This window comes from Rhinolophus ferrumequinum, chromosome 25 (genome assembly GCF_004115265.2).
Source record: "Rhinolophus ferrumequinum isolate MPI-CBG mRhiFer1 chromosome 25, mRhiFer1_v1.p, whole genome shotgun sequence".
Classification (NCBI taxonomy): Eukaryota; Metazoa; Chordata; class Mammalia; order Chiroptera; family Rhinolophidae; genus Rhinolophus; species Rhinolophus ferrumequinum.
The window spans coordinates 40,229,404-40,255,149 of NC_046308.1; the positions used below are offsets into that span (position 1 = coordinate 40,229,404).

The window sequence follows — 25,746 nt, forward strand, 5'->3', positions numbered from 1 at the left end:
ATACATAGAAACAAATGACAATGAAAATACATCCTACCAAAATTTTGGGGATGCAGCGAAAGCAGGTTTCGGAGGGAAATTTATATCATTACAGGCCTATCTCAAGAAACAAGAAAAATCCCAAATAGATGACCTCACGTTACACTTTAAAGTCTAGAAAAAGAAGAACAAAGGAAACCTGAGTTCGGCAGAACAAAGGAAATAACGAAAATTAGAGCAGACCTAAATGAAATAGAGAACAAAAAGACAATAGAAAAAGTTAATGTGACAAAGAGCTGGGTTTTTTGAAAAGATTAACAAAATTGAGAAACCCTTGGCTGGGCTCACTAAGATAGAAAGAGAGAAGACACTAATAAGCAAAATCAGAAATGTAAAAGGGGAAGTTATCACGGACACCACAGAAATACAAAGGATCATCCAAGAATGCTATGAAGGACTATATGCCACCAAATTCAGTAACCTAGAAGAAATGGACAAGTTCTTAGAAACATAAAGCCTTCCTAGGCTGAACCATGAAGAACTGGAAAATCTAAACAGACCGATCACCAGTAATGAAATTGAATCAGTCATCCAAAACCTTCCCAAAAGCAAAAGTCTGGGACCAGATGGCTTCACTATTGAATTCTACCAAACCTTCAAGAGGATCTAACGCCAGCCTGCTCAAACTCTTCCAAAAAATTGACAAAGAGACAGTACTCCCTAACTCATTTTATGAGACCAACATTACCCTGATACCACAACCTGGCAAGGACAACACAAAAAAGAGAACTACAGAACAATAACTCTGATGAATACAGATGCAAAAATCCTAAACAAAATTCTAGAAAATCGAATGCAACAATGCATTAAAAAGATTGTTCATCACGACCAAGTGTGGTTCATCCCAGGGGCACAAGGGTGGTTCAACATACGCAAATCCACCAATGTAATACATCACATAAACAAAATAAAGGACAAAAATCATATGATTATATCAATTGATGCAGAAAAAGCATTTGACAAGATACAACATCCATTTATGATTAAAACGCTTAATTAAAAAGGTATAGAAGGAAAATACCTTAACATAATAAAGGCCATATATGACAAGCCCTCAGCTAATCTCATAATTAACAGTGAAAAACTGAAGCCCTTTGCTTCATGTTCAGGAAGATGACGGGGCTGTCCCCTATCACCTCTGCTTTTCAACACAGTGTTGGAAGTCCTCGCCAGAGCAATCAGGCAAGAGAAAGAAATAAAAGGCATCCACATTGGGAATGAAAATGTTAAATTATCAGTCTTTGCAGATGACATGACGCTGTATATAGAAAACCCTAAAGACTCCACCAAAAAGCTATTAGAAACAATCAACGAATACAGTCATGTGGTCGGCTACAAAATCAACGTACGAAAGTCCATTCCATTCCTATATATTAAAAAATGAAATCTCAGAAAGAGAAATACAAAAAAACAATTCCTTTTGCAATTGCAGCAAAACGAATAAAATACCTAGAAATAAACTTAACCAAGGATGTGGAAGACCTATATGCTGAAAACTACAAGACATTTTTAAAAGAAATTGAAGAAGACACAAAGAAATGGAAAAGCATTCCGTGCTCATGGATTGGAAGAATCAACCTAGTTAAAATGGCCATATTACCCAAAGCAATATACAGATTTAATGCAATCCCCATCAAAATCCCAATGGCATTTTTTAAAGAAATAGAACAAAAAAATCATCAGATTTGTTTGGAACCACAAAAGACCCCGAATAGTCAAAGCAATCTTAAGAAAAAAGAACAATGCTGGAGGTATCACACTCCCTGACTTTAGCTTGTACTACAGGGCAACAATAATCAAAATAGCATGGTATTGGCAGAAAAACAGACACGTAGACCAATGGAATAGAATTGAGAACCCAGAAATAAACACACATAAACATGGACAGATAATTTTTGCAAAGAAGCAAAAAACATACAATGGAGAAAAGACAGCCTCTTCAATAAATGGTGCAGGGAGAATTGGAAAGCCACGTGCAAAAGAATGAAACTGGACTGCTATCTGTCACCATGTAACAAAATTAATTCAAAATGGATCAAAGACCTAAGCATAAGACCTGAGACAATAAACTGCATAGAAGAAAACATAGGTACTAAACTTATGGACCTTGGGTTCAAAGAACATTTTATGAATTTGACTCCAAAGGCAAGGGACGTAAAAGCTAAAATAAATGAATGGGACTATATGAAACTTAAAAGCGTCTGTACAGCAAAAGAAACCACCGACAAAATAAAGAGGCAACCAACTGAATGGGAGAAGATTTTTGCAAACAGTGCCTCCGATAAGGGGCTGATATCCAAAATATACAAGGAACTCATGCAACTCAACAACAAAAAAGCAAACAGCCCAATTGAAAAATGGGCAGACGACCTGAAGAGACATTTCTCCAAAGGGGACATACAAATGGCAAATAGACACATGAAAAAATGCTCAGCATCACTAATCATCAGAGAAATGCAAATGAAAACCACAATGAGATATCACCTCACCCCAGTCAGAATGTCTGTCATCAACAAGACAAATAGTAACAAGTGTTGCAGAGGCTGTGGAGAAAAAGGAACCCTCATACACTGTTGGTGGGAATGCAGACTGGAAGGCAGTGTGGAGGGTCCTCAAAAAATTAAAAATAGAATTACCCTGTGACTCAGCAATCCCACTACTAGGTATCTACCCAAAAAATCTGAAAACATTTATCCATAAAGACACGTGTGCTCCATTGTTCATTGCAGCTTTGTTTACGGTGGCCAAGACATGGAAACAACCAAAATGTCCTTCGATAGATGAATGGATAAAGAAGTTGTGGTATATATACACAATGGAATACAATTCGGCGGTAAGAAAAGATGATATAGGAACATTTGTGACAACATGGATGGATCTTGAGAGTATAATGCTAAGCGAAATAAGTCAGACAGAAAAAGCAGAGAACCATATGATTTCACTGATATGTGGTATATAAACCAAAAACAACAAAAGAACAAGACAAACACATGAGAAACAAAAACTCATAGATCCAGACAATAGTTTAGTGATTACCAGAGGGTAAGGGGGGAGGGAGGGTGGTAGACGAGGGTAAAGGGGATCAAATATATGGTGATGGAAGGAGAACTGACTCTGGGTGGTGAACACACAATGTGATTTATAGATGATGATGTAATACAGAATTGTACACCTGAAACCTATGTAACTTTACTAACATTTGTCACTCCAATAAACTAAAAAAAAAAAAAAAAGAAAAATGGTAAAAGAAGTTTAAAAATTTGAATAGTAGTTAAAATGAAAAACAATTTAACACTCAAAAAAAAAAAAAAAAAAAGAAAAAGAAGTGAGCATACCATAGTACCACTGCAGTTTGGTACCAGTGACGGACGGCCTTTACGCCCCCTTCCCCGCAGGGGTGCAGCCAGTGTGGCCTGCCTCCACTACAGTGGGGGCCTGCAGAAGATACAGGCTGAGAATTCGAGGTGCATATCCAAACCACTGTGTGCTGGAGGCCCTGCCTGGGTCCCTACTCTGGAATTGCCATCTACCACATGCCCTTCAGTCTGCCATCCACCTGCACCCAGTCTGCCAGCCTCGACTATGGCCATGTAACTGAATTTGTTGTGTGTCAAACATCGTACAGAAAATACCTGGTATCAGAATGGGCCAAAATTGTCAGAAGGAGAATGCCCTACCTCTACGATATATGTTACTCGACTGTGAACTCCAAGATGCCAAGCCCTGGATTTGTTTTCTATTTTGTCTCCAGTGCCTGGCACATAATGGGCACCAAAGATTTCTTGAAGAAGAACTAGTGGCCATGGCAGCTTAAGTCCTCTGCAGAGTAGTAAATGGAAACTGAGACACGTAGTAGGAATGAATGAGGTTCTCACATTAGTGATGAGAGCAGGGCTGCATAATGAGAGGGAGGTTGTATTTTGACCAAGTTTACGTTTTAATTTCAGTGTGAGCAGTATTCTTTACGCCTAGACTGATAAAATGGAGATAAGAAAAGGTGGGGGAAAGGAGCAGGGTTATATCATGGTTGTCAAGTGGAGGTGGGGCTTTTTAACATGAGACATAATTTTTTGCAGCCAGCGAGGCTGAGCAATATGTGACTATGAGACTTGGATGCCTTGTACATCGAAACCCACCCACATATGCATTTGCTCCTGGTCAACATTTGGCTATAGTGTCATTAGGCAAAACCCTTGCCTACTGTATCCTTTAAGGCATGAGTAAAAGTCAAAGTAAAATCAGAGAAAAGTTCTCTTTTTAATTTCTGTTATGCTGCTAAACGGGTTCTGTTAGACATTATCCAATAGAAATCAACCATTTATCCCCCAAACAGGTGACGAGAAGGACAGAGAATTATTTTCATTTCATCCGGAGTTTGAATGTAGTACTCTGGTAGGATTGCTGCTTTTTCATACTGTGTGGCAATAAGGATATTCAATCAGGCTCTTGTGTTCCTTCAACCTCAAGTCCCTCAGATGTGAACCACAACTTCAGCTTAGGTTTGTAAAGGCTGCAAGCTTGGTGGGGACCAGTAGTCTCATATTGCCACTGAGGTCTGACTTATTTGGACTGACAACAGAAGCAAATTTGATTTTCCAGTGTTGCAGACCCCAGTAACCCTTACTCCATGCTGGTTCATTCATTCATTCAACACATTTACTGAGCACCTATTATACCAGGTGTTGTGCTGTTAATGTAGTATTTTTTTTTTTTTAAGTTCATACTCTCATTATGTACTTGTGATGAAACTTCAAATGTACCTTTGGAAAAGAGATGGTAGGTAAGTTTCAGAGCAAGTTTCTGCTTCACGGTTATACCTGAGGCAAATACAAAGAAGGGAGAAGCTAAAAATAAATCCAGGAGCACAAGTTCACAGTCTTTTAGTGAAAGCAGACAGGAACCAAGTAAGTAACCATAAGCTTTAAGTGCAAGAGAAGACTAACGAAGGGACTAACGAATTCTGTTGGGAAGGGACCAGATAGTAGCAGGGTAGGAGAAAGTTCTAGTAGGAGAAGATTCCTAAACTGAGTTTTGAAAGGTAAATGTGAAGGTATGTATCTCCCTGTGTGTGCAGGGCGGTGGGGTTTCCAGGCTGAATGCCACCTGTTAAAGGCACAGAGGCATCGAATGGGAGGACCAGAAAACTAACTATAAGCAGTTTGGTATTGATGGAGTATGAGATGAGCGGTGGTGGGAAATGGGCGAGGCAGAAGCAGGGAGCTTATATGCTGCGCTAAGGAGTCTGGACTCAATTTCAATTTTACCTTATAGGCCACATGGGTCGTGAAAGCATTGTAAGCTAGAGTGTGAAGTAGTAAAGCTGGTTTTAGATCTGTCACTCTGGCAGCCATTTGTGGTTGTGTTGGAGGAAGCCAGTCTGAAGGCAGGGAGGTCAGTTAGAAGGCTATTGCAATAAGAGATGGGGACATGATGATGGCATGTGCCACTAAGCAAAGTGAGGACAAGTCGCTGAGTCACTGTGTACATACAGTCGGCCCCATTTATGCAGTGCATTCTTTATGAACTTGTGATGAACCTTCAAAGGAACCTTTGGAAAAGACATGGTAGGTAAATTTAGGATCAAGTATTCCTGGAGAATATACCTAAGGCAAAAACAAAGAAGGAAGAAGCTAAAAAGAAATCCAGGAAACCCAACTCCTTCTGGTGGGCTACAGCCACCAAACAGTTCAGACCGTGAGGCCAAAGCACACTGAATCCTTTCCTTCTAGCACAGTACACAGTACACAGTACAGCAGATGGCTGTGAGGGGTGCTTCAGAGAGGTTTTAGGGGAGGGAGCGCCATTTCCCACCCCTTTTGCTTCCGCACTCCGGGCAGCAGCTTCAGAAATAGTTCAGGTGGGCCAGCCTCACACCACTCTGACATATCCCTGCTGTGGAATCCAAAAATGATCTGGACTGAGTGCCCCACCTCATCCCCACCCCCAGCTGAGCTCGGGAAATTTGCTTGCCTGGGATTAAAGTTTGATTGGCAAGCAGCAGTGATATTCAGGAATAGAGAAAGTGGAGAGCAAACAGTGAGTACTGAAAAGAACTCAGTAGCTAGTAGCAGATGGAAGGGACAGGAAAGTGAGTGGGGCTAAAGGCAGGCTTCTCTGGCATTGTTGCCCACCATCTGACTTGTAGAGGGCTCCTTGCTTCTAGGCACAGAGACCTTAAGTAAGGGAAAGAAAGTCACGAGATTGTGCAGGAAGGGGAGAAACCGGGGTCCTCATGTGGCCACAGGCAAGGTTACCTCCAGCCCCATGAGCAATCTCTCTGACCTTGGCAAAGGCTCCTTCCACTTCCCTTGTTAAGGGGATGAGCTCGCCAGGGAAAAGAACAAGATGAAGCGTTTCACTCGGAGAGTATTTTTCTTCCCTAACACTTAGGCCTCCATAGTCTTGCTGATCTTGCATCCTTCTAGTAAAACGGGCCCAGGACCCATGCTTGGCATTTCAGAGTTTGGAGGAACTTTGGAGACCATTCACATCTAAGCAGAGACTATTCTGCTTCCCTCACGTCTAGAGATGTGGAAAGTGAAGCCAAGGCAGGTGCAGTTGCTTGCCCAGAGTCCCAGGGCTGCCACTCACTTCTCCAGTGTACTCTCTGCCTGGCCCATGCTGCCACTTGCCCATTTTGCAAACAAAGCCTAGTGTGAGGGTTTGGAGCTGGACTTAGAAATTAGTTCTGTGTAGCCTAGTCACCCCCAGGGTGTGCCTGGCTTACAGGTGATCTTAAATCTCAGCAGGCTTCCTCGTCTGGAAAACAGGGTTGTGTCACCTTAACAAGTTAATGTGAAGGCTATTGGAAACTACGCTTGGGTAATTGCTGTAGTCTTGGCACACAGTAGGTACTAAACCATGTTTTCCCTAAGGAGCATTCATCAAACCCAGTGTTTGTGGGTGGGAGATGGGAAGACAGGCGTCTTGTCACTCACATTCATCCCTGCAGCCTGCGTGGCAGAGAAGTGCGAAGAGCACGGAGGTGATCCGTTCCCTTGTCTGCCCAAGACAGAGACCCCCGTGGGATGGGTAAGAGGAACTAATGTTTGAGGAGGACACACGTCCTTCGTCCTCCTTCCTCAGGATCCCCGTTCCCCAGCCTCCACCTTAGGGCAGCTGTGGTGTAGGAAAATGAGCACTGACTGCGCGTCAGAAAGCTTGGTTGCTCTCCTGATCTTGCCACTCACTCGGAGTGGTCCTTGTTCACTTGGAGCCCCGGGCTGGGCTGCTGAACTGGTCCCTTTGCCTCTCCTAGCCTTAGGGTCCTCATTCTCAACATGAGGGAGGCAGCTCCTCCCAAGACGATTATTTTCATAAAATACTGCCTTGGAACTACTCAATGCAAGCTGTTTCTCTTCAGCCTCCTGGAACAATTTGGTCTTTTCTCTCCCCATGAAACCTTCAGGTCTCCATCTTCCCCCCCAGTCTCTGGTAACAGGGCACGCTCGGCCCTTGCGCTGTTCCCCAATATCCCACCAGGAGGCGCCCTTTGCCCGTCGAAGCTGGCCAGGCTATAACTCCTGCGGGCCGGAGCTGGGAGGGTGGAGGGGCTGCCCTTCTGCGTAGGGCGGCGCAGCGTGCGGGCTGGGCCCGGGGCCCTCGGAGGTCGATACACCGCAGCTCCCGCACCTCGTCCCGCGGCGTCTCGGACGCGTGCGGCCCTCGCGCCCCTGCCTGGCGCTGCGTCCCCAGCCCGGCGCCTGTCGCTCTGCCTCGGCCCCCCGGGGAGGCAGCAAGTTTGCCACCGGCCGCTCCGACCCGCCGCCGCCCCGCTCCTGTCGCGCCTGTGCTCCTGGCGCAAGGAGCAAGGCACCCAGGGAGTGGCGAGGGAGTGCGGGAGGCTGGGCCCCAAGGGGCGCCCCATCCCCACCCCCATCGGCCAGCTTGCCCGGGCCGCCGCTGTTCCGGCGCTGCTCGCAGGGCGGCGCCCTGCGCCCCCGCCGCGCTCCTCCGGCGCTGCCCGCTTCCCGCTCGCTCTCCGCCGGACACAGACTCTACCTTCAGCTGCTTGTGGATCTGATCGGAGACGCCGCAGCTGCTGCGGAAGAAGAAAAGACAAACAGCAGCCCGGCAGCAGGCGGAGCAGCCCGGCCCCTTCCCATCTTGGAGTGCGGAGCAGACTAGGTAAGGGCAGGGAGGGCCGCGAGGATTCCCCCCCCACAGACACTCTCCCCCACCCCCTGACCGAACCTCGGCTACGAGGCGCCGCCGCGTCCCCTCCATGCCGCACCTCCTGCACGCGCCCTCTCCCGCGCCTGTACCCCCTATCCTGAAGTCTCTGTCCCTCCTTTCCCCTGGGGCCGCTGCCCCGCACCCTGCCCCCGTCCCCCGCCCCGCCCCGCCCCTGCGCCGTTCCTCCCCCTCTCCCGCCTTCAGCCAGTCTGTTCTGGCGTCTCCCGACTGCGCTCGTCCCCATGGCTCTGCTCCCATAGTTCCTCCAGTCCCCATCCCCGTCAGGCCCCTCCGCATCCTTTCCTCCGGCTCGAGATCCTCCGGTTCCGGTCCTCTTCCTTCCCCCTTGCGACTCCCAGCCTCCTTCTGCCCCCTGCAGGGATGGTGGCCCCTTTCCACACTGGCCCTTCTTCCCCACCCCTTGTCCGTCACCCTCAGCTTCACTGGTCACCAGGCTGCGGGCTACAGCCCCCCATCCCAGCTCAGCCGTGGATCCCAAGAAGTCCCCTCCCCCTTTCCTCACTGATACCTGCCTCTATCGCCCCCCGTCCCTGCACTGGACTCTGGCTACCGCCACACACACACACACACACACACACACACACACACACACCCCTGCACGCCGCCGTTCGCTTTGGGGGACCCAGAGTCCTATCAGGAATGACTTTCTTTCCCTGGACTAATGGCGCTCCCATCGATCCCATCCTATTTCACTGGACTGGGAGGGAAGAGAGGGAAGAACTCTGGAGACCTTCATACGGGGTCCTGATAGGGTAGGACAGGGGGAGGGGAGCTGATTGACCTTGTCTCCAGTGACTACTGGCAGAGAGTTGAGCTGTTGGGACCTGGCCCTGTGGAGGGCCAGCTTGCCACACCTGAGACAGGGGTTTCAAGGCCCTGAAAGCACCTGTGTCTCTTCCCCTAGATCCCTCAAACTGAAGAGAGAGTGGAGGAGTGGGAGCCCAGGGAATCTTGGCCCAGGGCCTTTTGGGTGGTGGAGACGGTGGGGGGGGGGGGGGGCTGGCCCAGAGCCCTCTGGCCTGCTTGGCGTGGGGCAATGAGCAGAGTTTTTCCTCTATTGGACCTTTGGCTGCACAGCTCTTGGTATCTCTATGTTGCCACGTTCTTCCTGGTGCTGTTGTCTGGGGATGCCACAGGGTGCCACCTCCCTCCAGTGTCTCTCCTGGGCATGTATGCCAAGGGTCTGTGTTGTCTGGAAAGAGGAGGAAAGCTCTGGGCTCTGTCGGGCCCCTTTGCCAGGAGGTGGGCATCTCAGCATTGGCCAAGAGCACTGCGCCCTGCCAGTAACAAAGAGATCTACCTTCATTTAAGTGTCCTGTGAGTCACCCAGGTGACAGTGATACTTCCAGGAGCACCTGCCAACAGCTGGCGTGGTATCCCCTGGGATAGAGGCTGTCTGGGTTGGCAGTGGTCATCCGAGAGAGAAGTCTGGTCCAGCTTAACTTCCTTAGTGTCTGTGCTTATGTGATAGAGGTGAGGGGCCTGGAGAGGTCAGCTGTGTTCCGGTCCCACCCTGGAAGGAAGCCCCTGGAACTCCATTGGGCATCATCAGGCTGATTGTATTCGCTGAAGCTGCAGCTCATGTCTCATCATTAATCAGTGTATTATTTTCCTCACTGGCTGGATGTGTTCTTCAAGGTCACGACCCTTTGGACAGTGACTCTAAAAGGCACACATTACAGTGTCTGGGTTTCTTTAATTTTCCATATTTTGTTCATTTCTTGTAGAGCAAGATTTCTGTAGGGAACGGGGCCCCGGGCTTGCCCACCGGCTTCTGCCTGCCTCACCAGCTCTGCCCCCCGGTGTTTTCTGGACCTGCCACCAGGAGCTCTGGCCTCAGAGCTCTGGGGAATACCTGGTGGGGACGAGGTAGCGGTTAGAGGAGGGGGGTTGACAGGAAATTCTGTTTTTTTTGTGTGTGTTTTCTCCATCCCCCTGCTCCGAAGGCATCTTGACCATTGACTGACATTTCTCCCAGCACCAGAAGTTTTTTCTGGAGACTGGGTCAGCTTCTTGGACTGCCTTGCCAGTTTGTTTTCCCTGAAGACGATGAGGGAACTTTTGCATAGTGGGTGGGAGAGAAGTGGAGGCTCCAGGGAGAAGGTCCTAGTTGCTGGGAGGCAGGGGCTCTTGGAGACCAGGCCTCAGCCTGATCATGATGGAAGGAAGGAAGAAGGCAGGAAGACCTGTCTTGGGTGAGAGGGAAAAAAGGCTGGAAAAACAAGAGGAGTGGCGAGGAGGAAGCCAGTATTGTGCGGCTGGTGGGGTGGGCAGTGGTGAACATGTGTGTGAAGAAAGCATCTCTTGTTACTTCTGCATAGTGCGAATCCCTTATGTGTATACTGAGCTGCAAAGTTTTCCAAATGCTTCTTAGAAAACTTACTTAACTTGATCTCTACTAGGGCCCTACTACCATTTGATCTGTACTACCACCCTGTAAGAAGGTGTTCTTGGTCTCCCAGAAACTGAGTTTCCCGCAGGTGAAACGACTTGTCCAAAGCTCTGAAGCCATACCCGAGGCCTCTGGACTCCCAGGCCATTGCTCTTGTGCTGCTACAGTACACGTTAAGCTGGTCATCCTTCCTGTTCCCCATCCCATGCTTCAGTTGTTCTTCGAGCTTTTCCTGTGTCAGCTCAACACTTTCTCCTCCCTGTGGGGCAGAAGGGTTGGCTCCCCACCCCGGCTCATTGTCTGGGGTCTGGCTGATTCTTGGTTCTGCATTCTCTCAGCGCTTAGACTGGCTGCCCCAGCACCCAGGATGTCCAGCCACCCTGACCCTGGACCAGCTCTTGCTCTTGACTCCCTCATGTGGAGAGAGCTCCAGGTTGTCTGGGCCATGAGGCTGGGCCTCTGGGACCACTGTGCCCCTTCTTGCCTGCCTTCCCCCCATCCACTCTCCTATCCTATCACTTCAGCCCTCTCAGCTCTTTCGAGGACTTCTGGCGCCTTGTCTGACCTTTCCTTTCCCCTGCCACTGTCCCCACTTGGGGTTTTAGTGGTCCACCCCCGGGTTATGGTAACAGTCTCCTTTCTGGGCAGCCTGAGACCATGCCTGCCTTCCTGCAAAGGAAGGTGCTTATGGCACATGACCCAATCTCAAGAGGCCTGAACGGGCCCCCTGGGCTACTGGATAAGAGTTCCCGCGCAGCATCTCGTAGGTTAAGGCCATTCACAGGCTGGCCCCAGCTTTATGTCTCTGGATATAATCCTCTGCCCACCTTCACACCACCACTTTACACCCTCTTCAGGGCCCTTTTCTTTCCTCCTCCTGGGAATTGCCCCCGCGTCCCCCATCCTTAGGTCCCAGCAGGAAGTGTTTGCTAATTGTTGGACTGACTTGGGTTCCAATCCTGCTGTCACTCCCAGAGTGACTGATCAAATTGCTTACCCTGCCCGAGCCTCACTTGCCTCACCTGTAAAATGGGGATAATCTCACCTGCCAGAAAGCATCGTTTCAGCAACAATGTCAGTGGGGCGGGAATATGACTTGTCCGTGTAAAGGGCCGCCCGGCGGGTGCCCACTGAGCACCCCTGTGTGGGCTCCTTCCACACTGCCTCTTTGTAGCACTGTTTTGGCTTCCTGCTCCCGCCTACTACTGACGATTATCTATCTCCATTGGTCTCCCCACCCAGATAGTGAGTCCCTTGAGGAGCGAAGCCTTTGTCTGGTGCCCTTTTTCTCATCCCGGGCTCCTAACCAAGAGCAAGCGTTTTCCTTCTGCATCCCATAAATTGGCCCCTGCTCATGCTGGGAACATGTTAAGAAACAGTTGTTACTTGATTGTAACATTTGGTTACATAAAATAGGGTATGCCTCCAATGCGAACCAAACAGCTCTCGTACCACCAAGGTAAATTATGGGAAGGAAAGAGGGAATCCATTTAACATTGTGTTGACTGAGCGCTTTGCTTGTTCTACTCAGTCATCCCGGCTTCCCCATGAGTTAGATGTGAGCACCTCCATTCGTACAGATGAGGAAAGGGGGCTCATAGGGGGTCCTGCACTGCGACTCCATGCTACTTCACAGACCGGGAAGCATTCAGGAACCCCAGTTCCTTCTCCTATTCTTGGGCCCGAAAACGGGAGGGAGAGGCTATTTATAGAAAGATGCCTCACAGGTGTTCTTAAATAACAACCCATGAAAAGTAAATGTATCAGCCGAGCAGGGGTTGGGTAGTGAGGAACATCTTCTTGAGGCAGGGCTCTAGTCCTTCAGCAGGTTTATGATGCGAGTGGGAGAAAAGGAGGACACAGCACATGGTCAGGCGTGTGTGGATGTGCACTGGCCCCCAAACAGGCGGGCAGATGGGGCTGGGACCGTGACAGGAGGAAGGACTCCACTGGTGCGGGGGGCTGCACAGGCAGAGTTGGGCAGGGGCTGTTCTGAGGATTGGGTGAGGCAAGTGCAGAAAGCGTCCGTTTTGGGGTGAAGGGTGGAGGGGGAGGGCATAACTAACTTAAATCAGGAGGACCTGGAAAACCATCGGGAAGAGGATCAGGTTGATGCATCCGGTCTGGGGAGGTGTCGAGGACCCTTGGGCAGCTCAGTGCAGTGCCCAGAGAGGGGTCCAGGGCAGGGAGAAGGGGAGTGAAATCAGAAGGGGAGCGCAGTGAGTAACGTTTCCAAGGAAGAGCAGAACTTGCTGACCGATTGGGAACAGCAGATGGGGGAGCAGGAAGTGTCAGCAAGACCTTTGAGATTTCTAGCCCAGGGGACTGTGGAGACTGTGATGTCACTTTCAGAAAAAGGGAAGCCAGAAGGGGACGGGGGTCTGTGGGAAAGCTGCTGAGTTTGTTTCCAGACGTGCTGTGAAGGGGGTACTGGAGCATTTGGCCGTGGGGCATGCATGGCCGGGGGAGTTCCTGGACAGCAGCTGAGCAGTCTTGGGCGAGGGCATGTGCTTCGGGCCACGTGTTGCAGAGGGGGCTGTTTTGGGCATTTCTGATGCCTGAATTTCCCCTCCCCAATCTCTGTGAGCCCTCTCTGCCCTCCCTTCATGGCAGAGGGACCCCGGAACCCAGCACTCATTGCACTTGAAGTTACTCACGTGTGCCTGTCACCTCCAGGGACCAGGAATGGAGTTTACCTCCTAGAGGGCCGGGCCCCCACACCTGCTTTGCTTTTAAGGTCAGTCGTATTCCCAGTGCCTCGCAGTGTAGGTGTTAAATAAACATTGGTCTTGTTTAAGTGGCCTCAACTAATGTTTAGCAAATGTTTGTTACAGAGATAAATTCATAGAACATGGGGGTGAGGAAGGGAGAGGAAGGCTGCGTGGGCCTTCAGCTTCTGGGCTGAGGGTGTCCCAGGACCCTCTGTAAGTAAGGTTGCACTTTCCTGATTGCTTTTGTACCCACCCACTTGGTGCCATCTTGTGTATCCAGCTATTCCCCAGGGTCTCTGGGGCCTGAGCTGCAGGGTTTGGGAGGTGTGGGTGTAGGGGTGGCGAGTCCCGAAGCTAACCAGACTGCCTCACTCTGTCACTCAATCCTGACGTTGAGGCTGACCTGCCATTCACTGTGTGAGGCCTTGGGCAAGACCCTGGGAGCCCCTGCCCCTCACCTGGAAGGCAGCCCTCATGCTCCTGGCCCTTCCTTCTCCTCGGGCTTCTCTCAAGGAGCAGTTTGCGTAGAGGAAGCAGAGAAAACCAGAGGGTGGCGGTTATCTTTGTTTGGGGTGCTGTGGGATCTTGTGGCCACAGAGAGGCTGAAATGGAAGCTGGTGTGTGCAGGGCCTCCCGGTCTTCTTTGATATGTCGTGGATCAGCAGAAGAAAGCTGGCTTGGAAACAGGAAATCCAGGCTACGTATTGCTGCCTCAGTTTCCTCTCTACTAACATGGACATATAATAAATTCTACCCCACAGAGTCCCTGATTCAAGTGAGATAATCACGTGAAGGTCCTGGAGGAGGGAGCAGGGAAGGGAGTGACCTCCTGTCCACTCCTCCCAGGACAGGAGGTTCATAGAAGTGGCCCTGGAGTAAACACAAGTTTAGAGTTGGAGTTTAGACTCAAAGGCCAGACTCAAAGGAGACGGATTTGATACAATGAGAAATTAATAGCCCAGGGGCTGTTCAGATGTGTAAGTAAGTGAGGGACTGGCTACAAGGCACACTTAATGAAACAGAAAAGTTGAACAAGTTGTGGAGCATGGAGGCCTGTATGGGGGTGCTGAGGTGGTTTCTGCTCTCCCGCCCAGCGAGACTTCCCAGTAGGGAGACTGCGTTCAAGGGGTGAAGTGCTGTTGTCCCTTTTGGGGGACAGCTCTCTGCCTCTTTCCGCCTGGCTGGGTGGCCTGAGTGGGGTGTCCTTTCCTCGCCAAGAGGCTGTGTGGTGTAGGGGTCGGCCATTCCCAGGTCAGATCACTGGGGATTCAAAGCCCAGCTCTTCCCGTGGATGTGGCTTTGGGCCCGGAGTGTAATGAGCGTAACCCCTATGTCTGAGTCTCAGCAGGTACGTTATCTTAGGTCATCCTCTCAGTAAGAGGAAGGTCCTGTTATCGTACCTGTTCACTAGGTGAAGAGGCTGCGGTCCACAGGAGACGATTACTTACCCCCAAGGCCCGTTGCCAGTAAGAAGCAGGGCTGGGATTGACACCCGGGTGATCTGTTTCACAATTCTGTTCATAAGAATTCCTGTGTGCACGTGTGGGTGCAGGCCCATGTGCGCGCACACACAGACTATGTGAAATGTGCGCGGACCCGTTCCTCGTTTCCTTGACTTCCCCTCTGGGTACCTCACCACTTCTGTTCCTCATCGTACAGGCAAGGAGGCCAGGCATGGTGGGGCCAGGGGACCCTTTACACACTCTGGTGCTTCTCTTTCCTTGGCCTGATTTCTTTGACCCTTAACTGAGCGGTCACTGGCAATATTGGGGAATCAACTGGAGACCACACCAAGCAGTGGTCCCTGAATCGTATGCCAATCTTTTCCAACACGGAGGCCATGCAGGGAAGAGACTAGGTTGGAGGTCGGAAAAAGGCACTGAAATGAGGCATTGATGGAACCCTCTCGTGAGCCACAAAGTCTGAGCACTGACGGAGCTCAGGTGAGGTTACAGCAGCCCCGCCCTGCCGGGACCAGGCCAGGGTCAGCCGAGTCACCATCCCCTCCAGTCACCAGCCCTGGGGCCCGGCTGGCTGTCATGGCTGCCCAGGTTATCAGGAGTGGCATCTAACTGGGGTCTTGGATGTTCAGAGTCACGTCAGGTCACCTCTGGAAGAAATCTGACGGGGCACTACTATTACAGTTGTGGTTATCACTGATCTTTCCAGTATCGCCCTGGCCTTGTGCAGTTCGTAAGATCATGACAGAAGAATGTCCCTGGTGAGGGTAGGGACCAGGTGGGAAATTGGGCCTCTCTCTTTCTGGAGGCAGCAGAGGCCTTTTGAGAGGTAGAGAAGGCTAGCTTGAGTAGAGGGAGGGCCAGAAGAGCCTAATGGCATCATTCCCTGAGGGGAGGTGGTGGAGCTTTTCACCTGCCTCCCACCGCTGCCAAGCCTCCTTAGGCACAGCCTGCCCTTACGTTGAGGTTGCCAATGCCACCTCCTGGTGGATAGCACACATTCAGAGGCTTACGATGCTCTTGGTGGTTTCTGCCCGTCTCCTAAGGATCTCACTGGGTCACAAACCTGAGAGGTAGGGCACGTGGGAATTATTGTCCCAGACTCTCAGGATTCCAGGAACGAGCTGAAAACCATAGAGCTATTTGATTGGGAGGTGTGATCAGGATCCAGGACTCCTGCCCCCAACCCAGGACTCGGTCAACACACCCGGCACCTTCTGAAGGCCACCAGCGGCCTGCACAAATGGTGGAGGCAGAGATCCTTGGGTACAGCTGCTCTTCCAGAGGTTGAGACTGTTACACAGAATAAAGCAGTGTTTGTCCAGTAAGGGTAACGCCGATGTTATTGCTAGGAAAACCGAAGCCCCGGGAGGTTTAGTGAATGGTAGACTCTTATTCTTGGAAGGAACTTGAGATCATCCATTCAGCACCCCACCAGCTGCTCTCCTTTTGTCTATAGACAGAAACTGCTTGGCTAGTTATCCAGCCTCAGCTGCCTCCTCCTCCTGCTCCTGATCCTGCTCCTCCTCCCCGTATTCTGAAAGGTGACATTGCTGAGCACTGACTATGTTCTCGATGCTTGATATGCATTAAGTTGACCTGACAACGCTGTGAAGTAGGGACTATAGTCGTCTCATTTTACAAATGAGTAAACTGAGGCCCACAGAGGTCGCATAAGGAGACATGCTAGTGAGTGGCAGAGCCATGGATTGTGCAGTCTGGGCCATGCCCTTGACCACTCACGAGGCAGGCCGTCCCTCCCCGGGCAGCAAATGAGGGAGCATTGGCCAGCTCTCAGGGTCCTGCCTGGCACGTAGAAGGTACTCAGCAAATGCTAGTGATTTTCTTTAAAAAATACCAGTAGATGTTAACTTATATTGAGCCAAAAGTACTTCCCGTGGGTCCTTGTTTTGTACCCCTCCTTGGAACCCCATAAGGCACTTCTGCCCTTCTTCACATTCCAGCCTTTGGGAGGTGAAGACACCACATGAACAAGAGGCAAAGCCAGGACTCACTTTCCCGCAAGACTCTTTTCTCCGGGCAGAGTCCCCAGCCAGGAAGGTGAAGGCCTGAGGCTGCGGGAAACGTCCCAGACCAGGACTTGCCTCGCGGACAGCTAGTTGCCTGACCCTTGGCCGTAGGGCTGTGCGGAGAGGTCCACGCATCCGTGTGTAGCACCGTTGTACTGAGTGCCTCTTGTTGCCAGGTATGGCCATCACGGCGCTCAGGGTGTGCTCCCCCCAGGACGGGGCCCATATCGAATGTCCATGCAGGTGTGTCCTGAACCTGTCAGACGCTAGATTGGCTCTGGGGTCCTGGGGGCAGGGAGGGTGAAGACTGGGGTGACTGGCTAGATTTTTTGAGCCTCCATGAGACTAGGTGGTGTTGCAGACACCTAATCAGAAGGCCACAGATTTCCGATGACCCAAAGCTAAGAGTACAGAGCGAGCAACTACTAGGTGGAGAAAGCTCACCGATTTATTTGAGGTAAAACAGTGCCATCCCACTCTCTTTAGAAAAGTAAGAGTCCTGCCAGAGTCCAAAGCAAATAAGCTGGAACATGAGATCTGCCAGGTAGGGTGCAAATTGGAAGCCGGCCAGCAATTGGATTATATTAGTAGGGGGATTTCGGGTGAGAAAGGACGTTTCCATCAGTACGAGGCCTCCTGGGCAGGCAGTTGAGAGAATGTCTTCGCCTTTCCTCTTTGGGGAGGAAAGTTAGCAGAGGGGGATGCTCAGAGCTTGACGCTGGTCCTCAGGACCTGGGGTGGAGCCAGTCGTCGTCCCATGTTCCTGGTCAGTGACGTTGTTGGCTCTTGTTGCATCTGCAGTGTCCATCCTCATGTGATGTCGCAAATCCTCATAGCAACCCTGCACCATTAGGGCTATCAGTTCGATTTGATCCAGGAAAGAACAGATGTTCTGAGAGCCTGAGTAATTTGCACAGGGTCACACAGCTGAACCGTAGAATCGTCCTTTTCTCTATGGGCATGGCTTGTCCACCATGGCTGGTGCCTCTCCCAGGAACCAGTAGATGTCTCTGCTCAAGCCTCCAGCACCCAGCATGGGAGGAACCTTCAGCAGCTCACCCTGCGGAGTGTCAGGACGAGTGGCTGTGAAGCACGTCAGGCCATGCTTGGATGCTTCAGGGAAGTCAGCAGAGGCCGTCGTCTGTCTCTCCCACAAGGCAAGAGTTCCCTTGGCACAGGGCCTGTGTCTGCTTCTCTGTGTTGCATCCCCAACGACTAGGGCACTACTGGACGACAGTAGGTGCTCGGTAAATACTTGTTGAATGAACGGCTTCACTTGTGAAGCTCTTGTCTACAGAATCCCTGGATCCCAGCGCCTTAGGCCAGCGATGAGCTTCTGCTCCAGAAAGCTTGGATGGGCTGCTTCAATTCACAGACACGTGGGATTGAAAGTCTGTTGTGTGGATCTCAAAACACAATTCCCTGGTGAGTTGTGGGATTAGCGTAACCCATAATAGCGCTGAACTAGCACACAGGGTAACTAACCCTGGATCTACCTGGACCTTGGCCCTAAGCACTTCCCCTCCTCTCCGAGCCCAGCAGAGTCTGGCATTGATGGGGACTGGAGAGGGGGGCCTGGTGAGAGCAGAGGTGGTGTACGGGGGCGGGGACACTCATTTTGGAATCACGGTAGGGGCACTGCTACTCCCCTGAGTCAGAAGGAGGCTCTGGAAGCAGGAAGCAGAGGCCTGAGCCCCGGGGGTGTTCCTCCAGACACCCAGTATGGGCTGGGGACTGTGTACCCCAGAATTCATTATGTCGGAGAGCCGTGGGCAGGATGGAGTGTGGAGCCTGCAGGGGCAAGGGACCTAGGAAAAGGCTGCCAGGATCCTGGGGTCCACCTTCATCGTCCTGGATGACCTTTCAGCCCTGGACCCTGGGGCACAATCAGGAGCTATGCGTGGCGGCAGCGCCCCAGTGACGCCTGCCGCCTGGTGCTGGCCGTGGTCAGTGGGGTCAGTTAGGCTCCTCCTACGCGCATTTCTGCTGATTGGTGGTGATGTCTGTAGCGTGGGGTTGAGAGGTGTCTGGGGCCGAGCACGGGCTCCGTGGGAGGGGTTGTGGGCCGACTTGTGACAGACACAGATGGCTACAGGGCACAGTGAATGTGTCACGTCAGATTTCATCCAATCACCTCGTTTTATAAATGAGGAAACTGACGCTCAGAGAGGGCAAGTAACTGGCCCAAGGTCACGTGACCTGCAGTATCAGGATTCAAAAAGGGGCCCCTAGCCCTGCTTTACTCTTGTTTGATGCCTCTCGTTAGGCTGACTCACAAGGAGCCTTTTATTAAACCAGGGGAGCACGTGCCCTCTTCCACTGCTCCCACGTGGCCGGGGCCTGATTCAGAGGTGCCCCTACCTTCCCCAGCCTCTAGCCAGCCCCATCCATACTGGGCAGGGTGTGGAATGAACCCCAGAAGCATGTCCTGCCCTCTGGGGCTTGTGACCCCAGAGCTTTGTGGAGAAGAGATGGGCTGACACACCGCACGAACCCATAGCAGGCAGAAAGGGCACACCTGTCAGGTACGTGCTCAGGTTTGCTGTGTGTTAAGACCCAGTGTCCAGGCTGAAATGAGGAGTAGCAGGACAGGCTGATGGCTCCCCTCTGAGCAACCCAAGGAAGCTTCCTGGTGGAGGGGAATTTCTGGGAGGCTTGAGTGGTTGGCGGGGGAGAGGGCGTTGTATGATGTGTGGGAAGTACCCTGGTGTTGAGGAAAGGTGACAAAAGAGAGATGGGCCAGCCTGGGGTTAGAGTCTTTGCCTCCTTACCTACTGTGCGGCCTCGGGCAAGTCATTTATTATAGCTGAAGCCTCTGTCTTCTCAGCAATAAAATGGAGACAATAAAAAAATAAAACTAACAAACAAAAAACCCTAATCTCCCAGGGCTCAGGGAAGAGCAAATCAGATACCATCTGTGAAAAGTGCTTTCAGCACACACTGTACGATTGTGTTTACATAAAGTTTAAGAACAGGCAGTGTGATCTGTGGTGATGGAAGTCAGGATGGTAGTTACCCTTAGAAGTGGCACGAGGGGGCCTCCAGAGTACTGATGATGCTGTTTCTTGATCTGAGAGCTGGTTATATAGGAAGCTTATTGAGTGCTACACTTATGTGCACTTTTCTGTACGTACATTGTACTTCAGTTTAAAAAGTTTTCTTTTTTAAGTGCTTCTGATGGCCAGGGTATCATGGGTAGGGTCCAGTCAGTTGACAGAATGTCTAAGAGGTGACCTGGAATGGTAGGTGATAATAGAAATGGTAGGCGATATTTATTGAATATTTTACGCAGTGTGCCAATTACTTTACATGCATTTTCTCATTTAAATCCTTACAAGAACCCACATTTTACAAATGGGGAAACTGAGGCTTAGACAGATTACATAAGAGGTGGGCTGAGGCCAAATCTGAGCCCAGAGCCATACTCAGGTGGCGAATGAAGGACGTAAGTGTTGCCCTGCCCCCAGGGTCTGTGTTGTCCTTGTAGCTCTGACTATGCGTGGGTCCCGCTGGGCCCTGCATCTTGTGGCGGACTGTGCAGAACAGCCACAGTTCCAGGCTGGTCCCGGTCTGGAGCTGCCTCCAGAATGAAAGGAAGTGGGAAGCGGGAGCTAGAAGGGAGGCATCTGGAGAGCCACAAGCTGTGCTGTGCTCAGCGCTCCCTGCCAGTGGGGTGGGGGAGTGGTCTCCAAGGGTCCCGGGATTCTGGTAGGTAGAGGGCTGGGTGGAGGCTCCAGGGCAAATCCCTCCCAGGTGAGAGGGAGAAGCACAGTACTTCTCCCAGCAGTCAAGGGGGGATGGGGCTGCTCTGTGTGGAGTGCATTCCCTCACTGTCTCCTCGAGACTGAGCAGGGCCTTTGCATCTTCACAGAAACCTTCCTGCTCACCAGGAGAGGCCAGCAGCACAGACTGTACCTTCCAGGGGTGGGCTGGGGGCTGGGAAGAGGGTGGGAAGACAGATACTTTTTGTTGCCTTTATTAGTTGGCTGAGCAAGTGAGCTTCACTCACACTAAGCCTCTCTAAAATGTGCCCTTGAATAGTTGGAAAGGGATGGCATTGTGTTTGCATTTATATGCAACAGGCAAAGCACATAAAGCCTTCCTGTTGTCCCAGGTTTCCAATGAGATGGGAGAACACAGGGCCTGGAGGTGCCATTCAGGGTGCTGGAAGGCAGACAGCTTCTTTAACGCTGAGCATGCTGGCTCACCTCCTCTGAGAGGCCTGCCCAGATTAACTCCTTCAGCTCTTCCTGGCTACATCCCAGCCCTTGGCAAAGACTTACACGAGGTTTGATCATAAAATACGGTGACTGTTCAAATTTTTGAAAATATCATATTACAGTAGAAGACACATTGCTATTAATCCCCCTCAGAATACTCCCCCTCGCTTCGAACACACTCATCCCATCGTTCTTGCCACTTTCTGAAGCAGTTCTGGAAGTCCTCTTTCGTGAGTGGCTTTACTTCATCCTCCATCATGACAACGCTCAGTGTCACGTATCGCTTATGGAACAGCAATTTCTGTGAAATGAAAACATTATGGTGTGTCCTCATCCACCTTATTCCCCAGATCTGGCACCTTGGAACTTCTGGCTCTTCCCCGAAGACAAAATGACCATGAAAGGTAAACGTGTTGAATCGATTAAGGACATCCGGGCAGCCACGACAGCCCAACTAAAGACACTCACAAAAGAGGACTTCCAGAACTACTTCAAAACGTGGCAAGAACGATGGGATAAGTGTGTTTGAAGTGAGGGGGATTAAGGGCAATGTGTCTTTTACTGTAATAATATATATATATTTTTAAATGTAAACATTCACCGTATTTTGCGATCACACCTCATCCACTGTGAATAGGGTACGCCCATTAACAAGTTCTGGTTTTCTATGATTGTTTTTGTCTTAAGTCTGTCTCCAGGGTGTTGGTCCTGTATCCCTATTTGACCAGAGGCTGGTTGAGGGCAGGGACTATGAGGACCTTTCTTCTGAGTCTCTTTGCGGGACTCCATCCATTTAGCAGTTGCACATCTGCAGTGCTGGTTCCAGTTCCTAAGTGTAGGTTTGGCTTTCTCTGCCTCAGGACCTTTGCACATGCTATTCACCCTGTTTGGAACCGCTGCCCCCACCTCCTTTCCTTCTCTTGCTTCACTCCTGCTTATCCGTTTCTCTTTCAGGAAGATCTTTCTTCCTTCCTCCCCCAACCGGAACGAGTCCCCTCGTAGATGCTCCCTCAGCCTCCTGCACTTCTTCACTTTGAAGCACCCCCCCACCCTGCATTGTAACTGCTCATTCTCCCTTACTGGGCACCGAGCTCTGGGAGGCCAGGGATTGGGTTGGGCTGGCACATCTCCTTCTGTGCCCCAGACTAACACAGAGCCCGGCACACAGGAGGATCTTGCTGAATGTTTGTGAAAAAAGGGAGGCCACTGAGCACCAAAGAGAGGAGCAGGGTTTCAGAGCTCCTCCTTTGGGAGCCCAGCTGCATGGAAGGATCGGCCTCTAGCTGAGTCTGAGCCCCTGAACAGCTGCTAGAGACAGGAGTCTAGAGCCCAGCCTGGGCACCAGTGACCGCTTCTGTTTTGCTCAGCACTGAGTTCCTGACACCTGCACACAGATGCAGCATCACAGTGTCACACATATATGCCTGTAAGCCCGTGTAAGGAATGGGAGGAGGCAGGAAAGGTGTTACCCAAGGTGTATCCTTCCGTAGAACCCGGTGTAGGTGATTTCAGGTATCCTAGGACTCTAGTACAGAGAAGCCTCCCTCTTACCCACCTACCCCTCATTGGCCACCATCTCCTCTGTGTGCAGGTTTGCTTTTGGGTGCTTTCGAACCTAGCTTCTCATTTAATCCCACCCGCAATCCCGGGAGGTGGGTGATAGATAGTAACCCATTGTGCAGATGAGGAAGTGGAAGTTCAGAGTGGTTACGATGATGTGCGTCGTGGGATCTGGTTCTTCTTTTTTAGCATTAAAGCCCCATCATAGCTGCCCTCTTTTCCAGGAGGCTCAGTATCCCGCTTAGCAATGAGGGAGCCCCGAGTGTGAGTCCTCAGAGCACCCCCTGTCCTTGCTGGGTGCCCAGCAGAAGGGTCTGTGTCCTCACCACAGCGTGCAGGTGGCCAGAGGGCTGTTTAGATTTGACAAATAGCCTTGGGCACAGGACAGGCAGGGCTAGCTCAGGTGCAAACAGTGTATTGGTATTTATTGCCCTTGTTAAATTGCTAATAAAATTTGAGTTTTAAAAATCATGGTGAGCAAATGAATCGGTCGATGGCCTGTGGGAAGAGGATGCAGGGAAGGATATTTCATGGAGAGGAGTGACGGGCACTAAGCCTTGCAGGTTCCTCCTGGAAAGAGGGATGAGAGGGCTTATTATTGGGCCAGTTTTCCACTCCTGTTTCAGTTTGGGAAGTTGTTAATCTGCACAATAAAATTTGTCAGAAAGCGCACTTGCCAATGGTGGCCGCATCTCCGGGCTGAGGAGGTGGCTGTTGGCTGGGTGACTAGCTCCCAAATATCTATTTTAGTCATGTGTGTTTAAAAGCCACAGTTGGGAAAGCCACTTCCTGCAGGTTCTCATTCTGTGATTCAACTGATGCCTACATCTCAGACACCTGAGTGACAGAGCAGGCTGTGTTCTGTCAAGCAGGGTAGAGATGTAACGAGGATCTAAGAAAAACCTCGATACATACCGTAGGTTCATGAAGTCTGCAAATGTAGGAAGAGAGAGAGAGAGGCCCCTGGGATGTTGAGGGGACTCGGAGATGGATAGCATTTTGGGGTAAGGAGAGCTCTGCTTATTAGACCCCTCTCTCTTACCGTGGGTACGCGCTCTTTCCCTGAAATCCATTGGTTCTGCTTGTCTCTCAGGAGCATCATGGGCGGGAAAACATAGAATTGAAGAGAGGTAAGATCTGCCACTGTGTGACTTTGAGCAAGTCATTTTACCTCTTTGTGAGTAGGTTTTCCTACCTATAAAATAGGGATGATGAGAGCTGCTGTGGCCCACTCAAGGGGAAAACAGGGCTGTGTCAGCAGGAACGGTGTGGCATCCCTGGAGAAAGCACTCATGCTTTCCTTACGAAATTGCTTTGCTTAAAGCTGGGCTTTTGTAGGGCTTAAAAAATGGGACGGTATTTGTGATTTGTGTGTGTAGACAGTCCCTGCAGCATCTTTCAGAATTCATCCATCAGGAATACTGCAACGAGGAATGGCATTTCTCTCCCCTCCCTCCTACCTCCCTTGGCCCTCTCTGCTTCCACCACGGGCATCAGCTCTGTAGCACTGCCCAGATTGGTGCTCAGACACCAGGAGGCGCATGTGCGGGGGTCCAGTGGCTCCACACGCACGCTCTCCATGTCTCACCCAACCTTGAGCTGGACACCGGTATTATCCTGTTTCACTGGAACGGGAAACAGGCCCAGAGTGGTGAGGGTCCTGCTCAAGTTTGCGGCCAGGACTGAGCTCCGCCCGACTCCTTCAAGTGCTCTGCTGCCTCGAGGTTCTGGCCCAAGGATGTCACACCAAGGGTTGGGTCAGTGACCGTGGGGTGTCCCTGTGCAGTGGGTTCCATCCGTTTTTCTCCTTTGCCCCCAAGTGGAGACCTTCCTCCTGCCCCATCTGTGGATGCTCTGAGTATGAAGAAGGCCTTCTGTTGCACCTGGCACGTATTTTAACGTGGCAAGGACTGCAGGGAACAAGGTATCCAAAGGCTGAGCCAGGGTCTGTGGCCCCTTGGGCCCCTGGGCTGCTGCAAGTCTGGTTGCCTGGTTCTGAATTTGGCCTCTTTCAGTGCTTACTTGTCTCCAGTTCCAGGAGTGACATGGCCTCACTGCTCTGAACATCCTTTCTCTACTCCAGGTCAAGCTCTGTGCATCTACCTAGGCCCACCCTTCACCCCTGCGTCTTTCGATCTGGCCGTCCAGTGCCGTGGGATCTGGCTGGAAATGGGCACAGTGGCCCTGAGGCCCTGCAGGGTCAGCAGGGAATGTCTGAACAGCTGGGAAGCATTGACTCAAGGTCTTCTCAGAGGAGGAAAGGGTAGTTTGTAGATGTTTTGTATAAATTAGTAATGATGTAACTGTTAATTGAATGTCCATTGATTGCCTGTCTGAGGTTTGATTTAATCTGCCCTTCCCTTCTCAGTCTGCTTAAATAGTTTGCTTGCTTTGTCCTCTTTTTTCTTTCTCTAATGTGGATTTCTTCCCTGCAACCCACCCCACCGCCCCCAACCTTGGTTTCATTTCGCTGGCTTCACAATGAGCATTTGTTGTTTTCTGGCACTGGCTTGGCCTGCCAGTAGCCACTAGTTACTCCCAAATGGATTCCCATGACTCATCCCTCAGCTAGAGTTTTCTGAAGTGTCTGGAGACCCAGGACGGAGTCAGCCTGATGCATTTCTTTTGGGGATTTAAATGCTTTGAGATGTTCTTTGGGAGGGCAAGGAAAAGGCAGCAGCTTGCAGACTTAGGGGATGAGCCCTGATTTTGCTGCTTCATTCATTTTTCATTCATTATTCATTCATTCTTTCATTCAGTGACGGTGTTTCGGGACACTCTATGCCAGGCCCTGTGTTTAGCACTTAGGGGACAAATTTCCTGAATTTAGCAGTTTGTAGTGAAGATGGAGAAGTGAACAGATGATACGATGCAGTATCAAGGTGGAGGCCAAGACCGAGGGCCAAGGGGACAAAGAGAGGACATTAAAATCAGATGTGGGCAGCAGGAAGGTTTCCTGGAGGTGGAATAATACTTGTAGTACGTAACGGTTAATCTGCGTTTTAGTGGACACGTAGGAGTTTGCCTGGCAAAGAAAAGGGCAAGGGCATCCTCGGCAGTGGGAATAGCGTATGGTGGCTGGGTCAGGGGGAACCTGGAGGGAAAGGTGGCCGAGAATAAGTCTAAGGGCTAATCATA

The 25,746-nt window shown here is 50.7% G+C and overlaps 1 protein-coding gene across 1 annotated transcript in view; it reads left to right on the forward strand.

Moving 5' to 3' along the window:
* LOC117017368 (uncharacterized) overlaps window positions 1-25,746 on the forward strand; it is a 68,324-nt gene that overhangs the window by 11,365 nt on the left and 31,213 nt on the right. Inside the window, exon 5 of the mRNA XM_033097481.1 lies at window positions 7,576-8,166. Within this exon, the coding sequence (XP_032953372.1) occupies window positions 7,576-8,166 (591 nt within the window). The remainder of the gene's footprint in view (window positions 1-7,575; window positions 8,167-25,746) is intronic.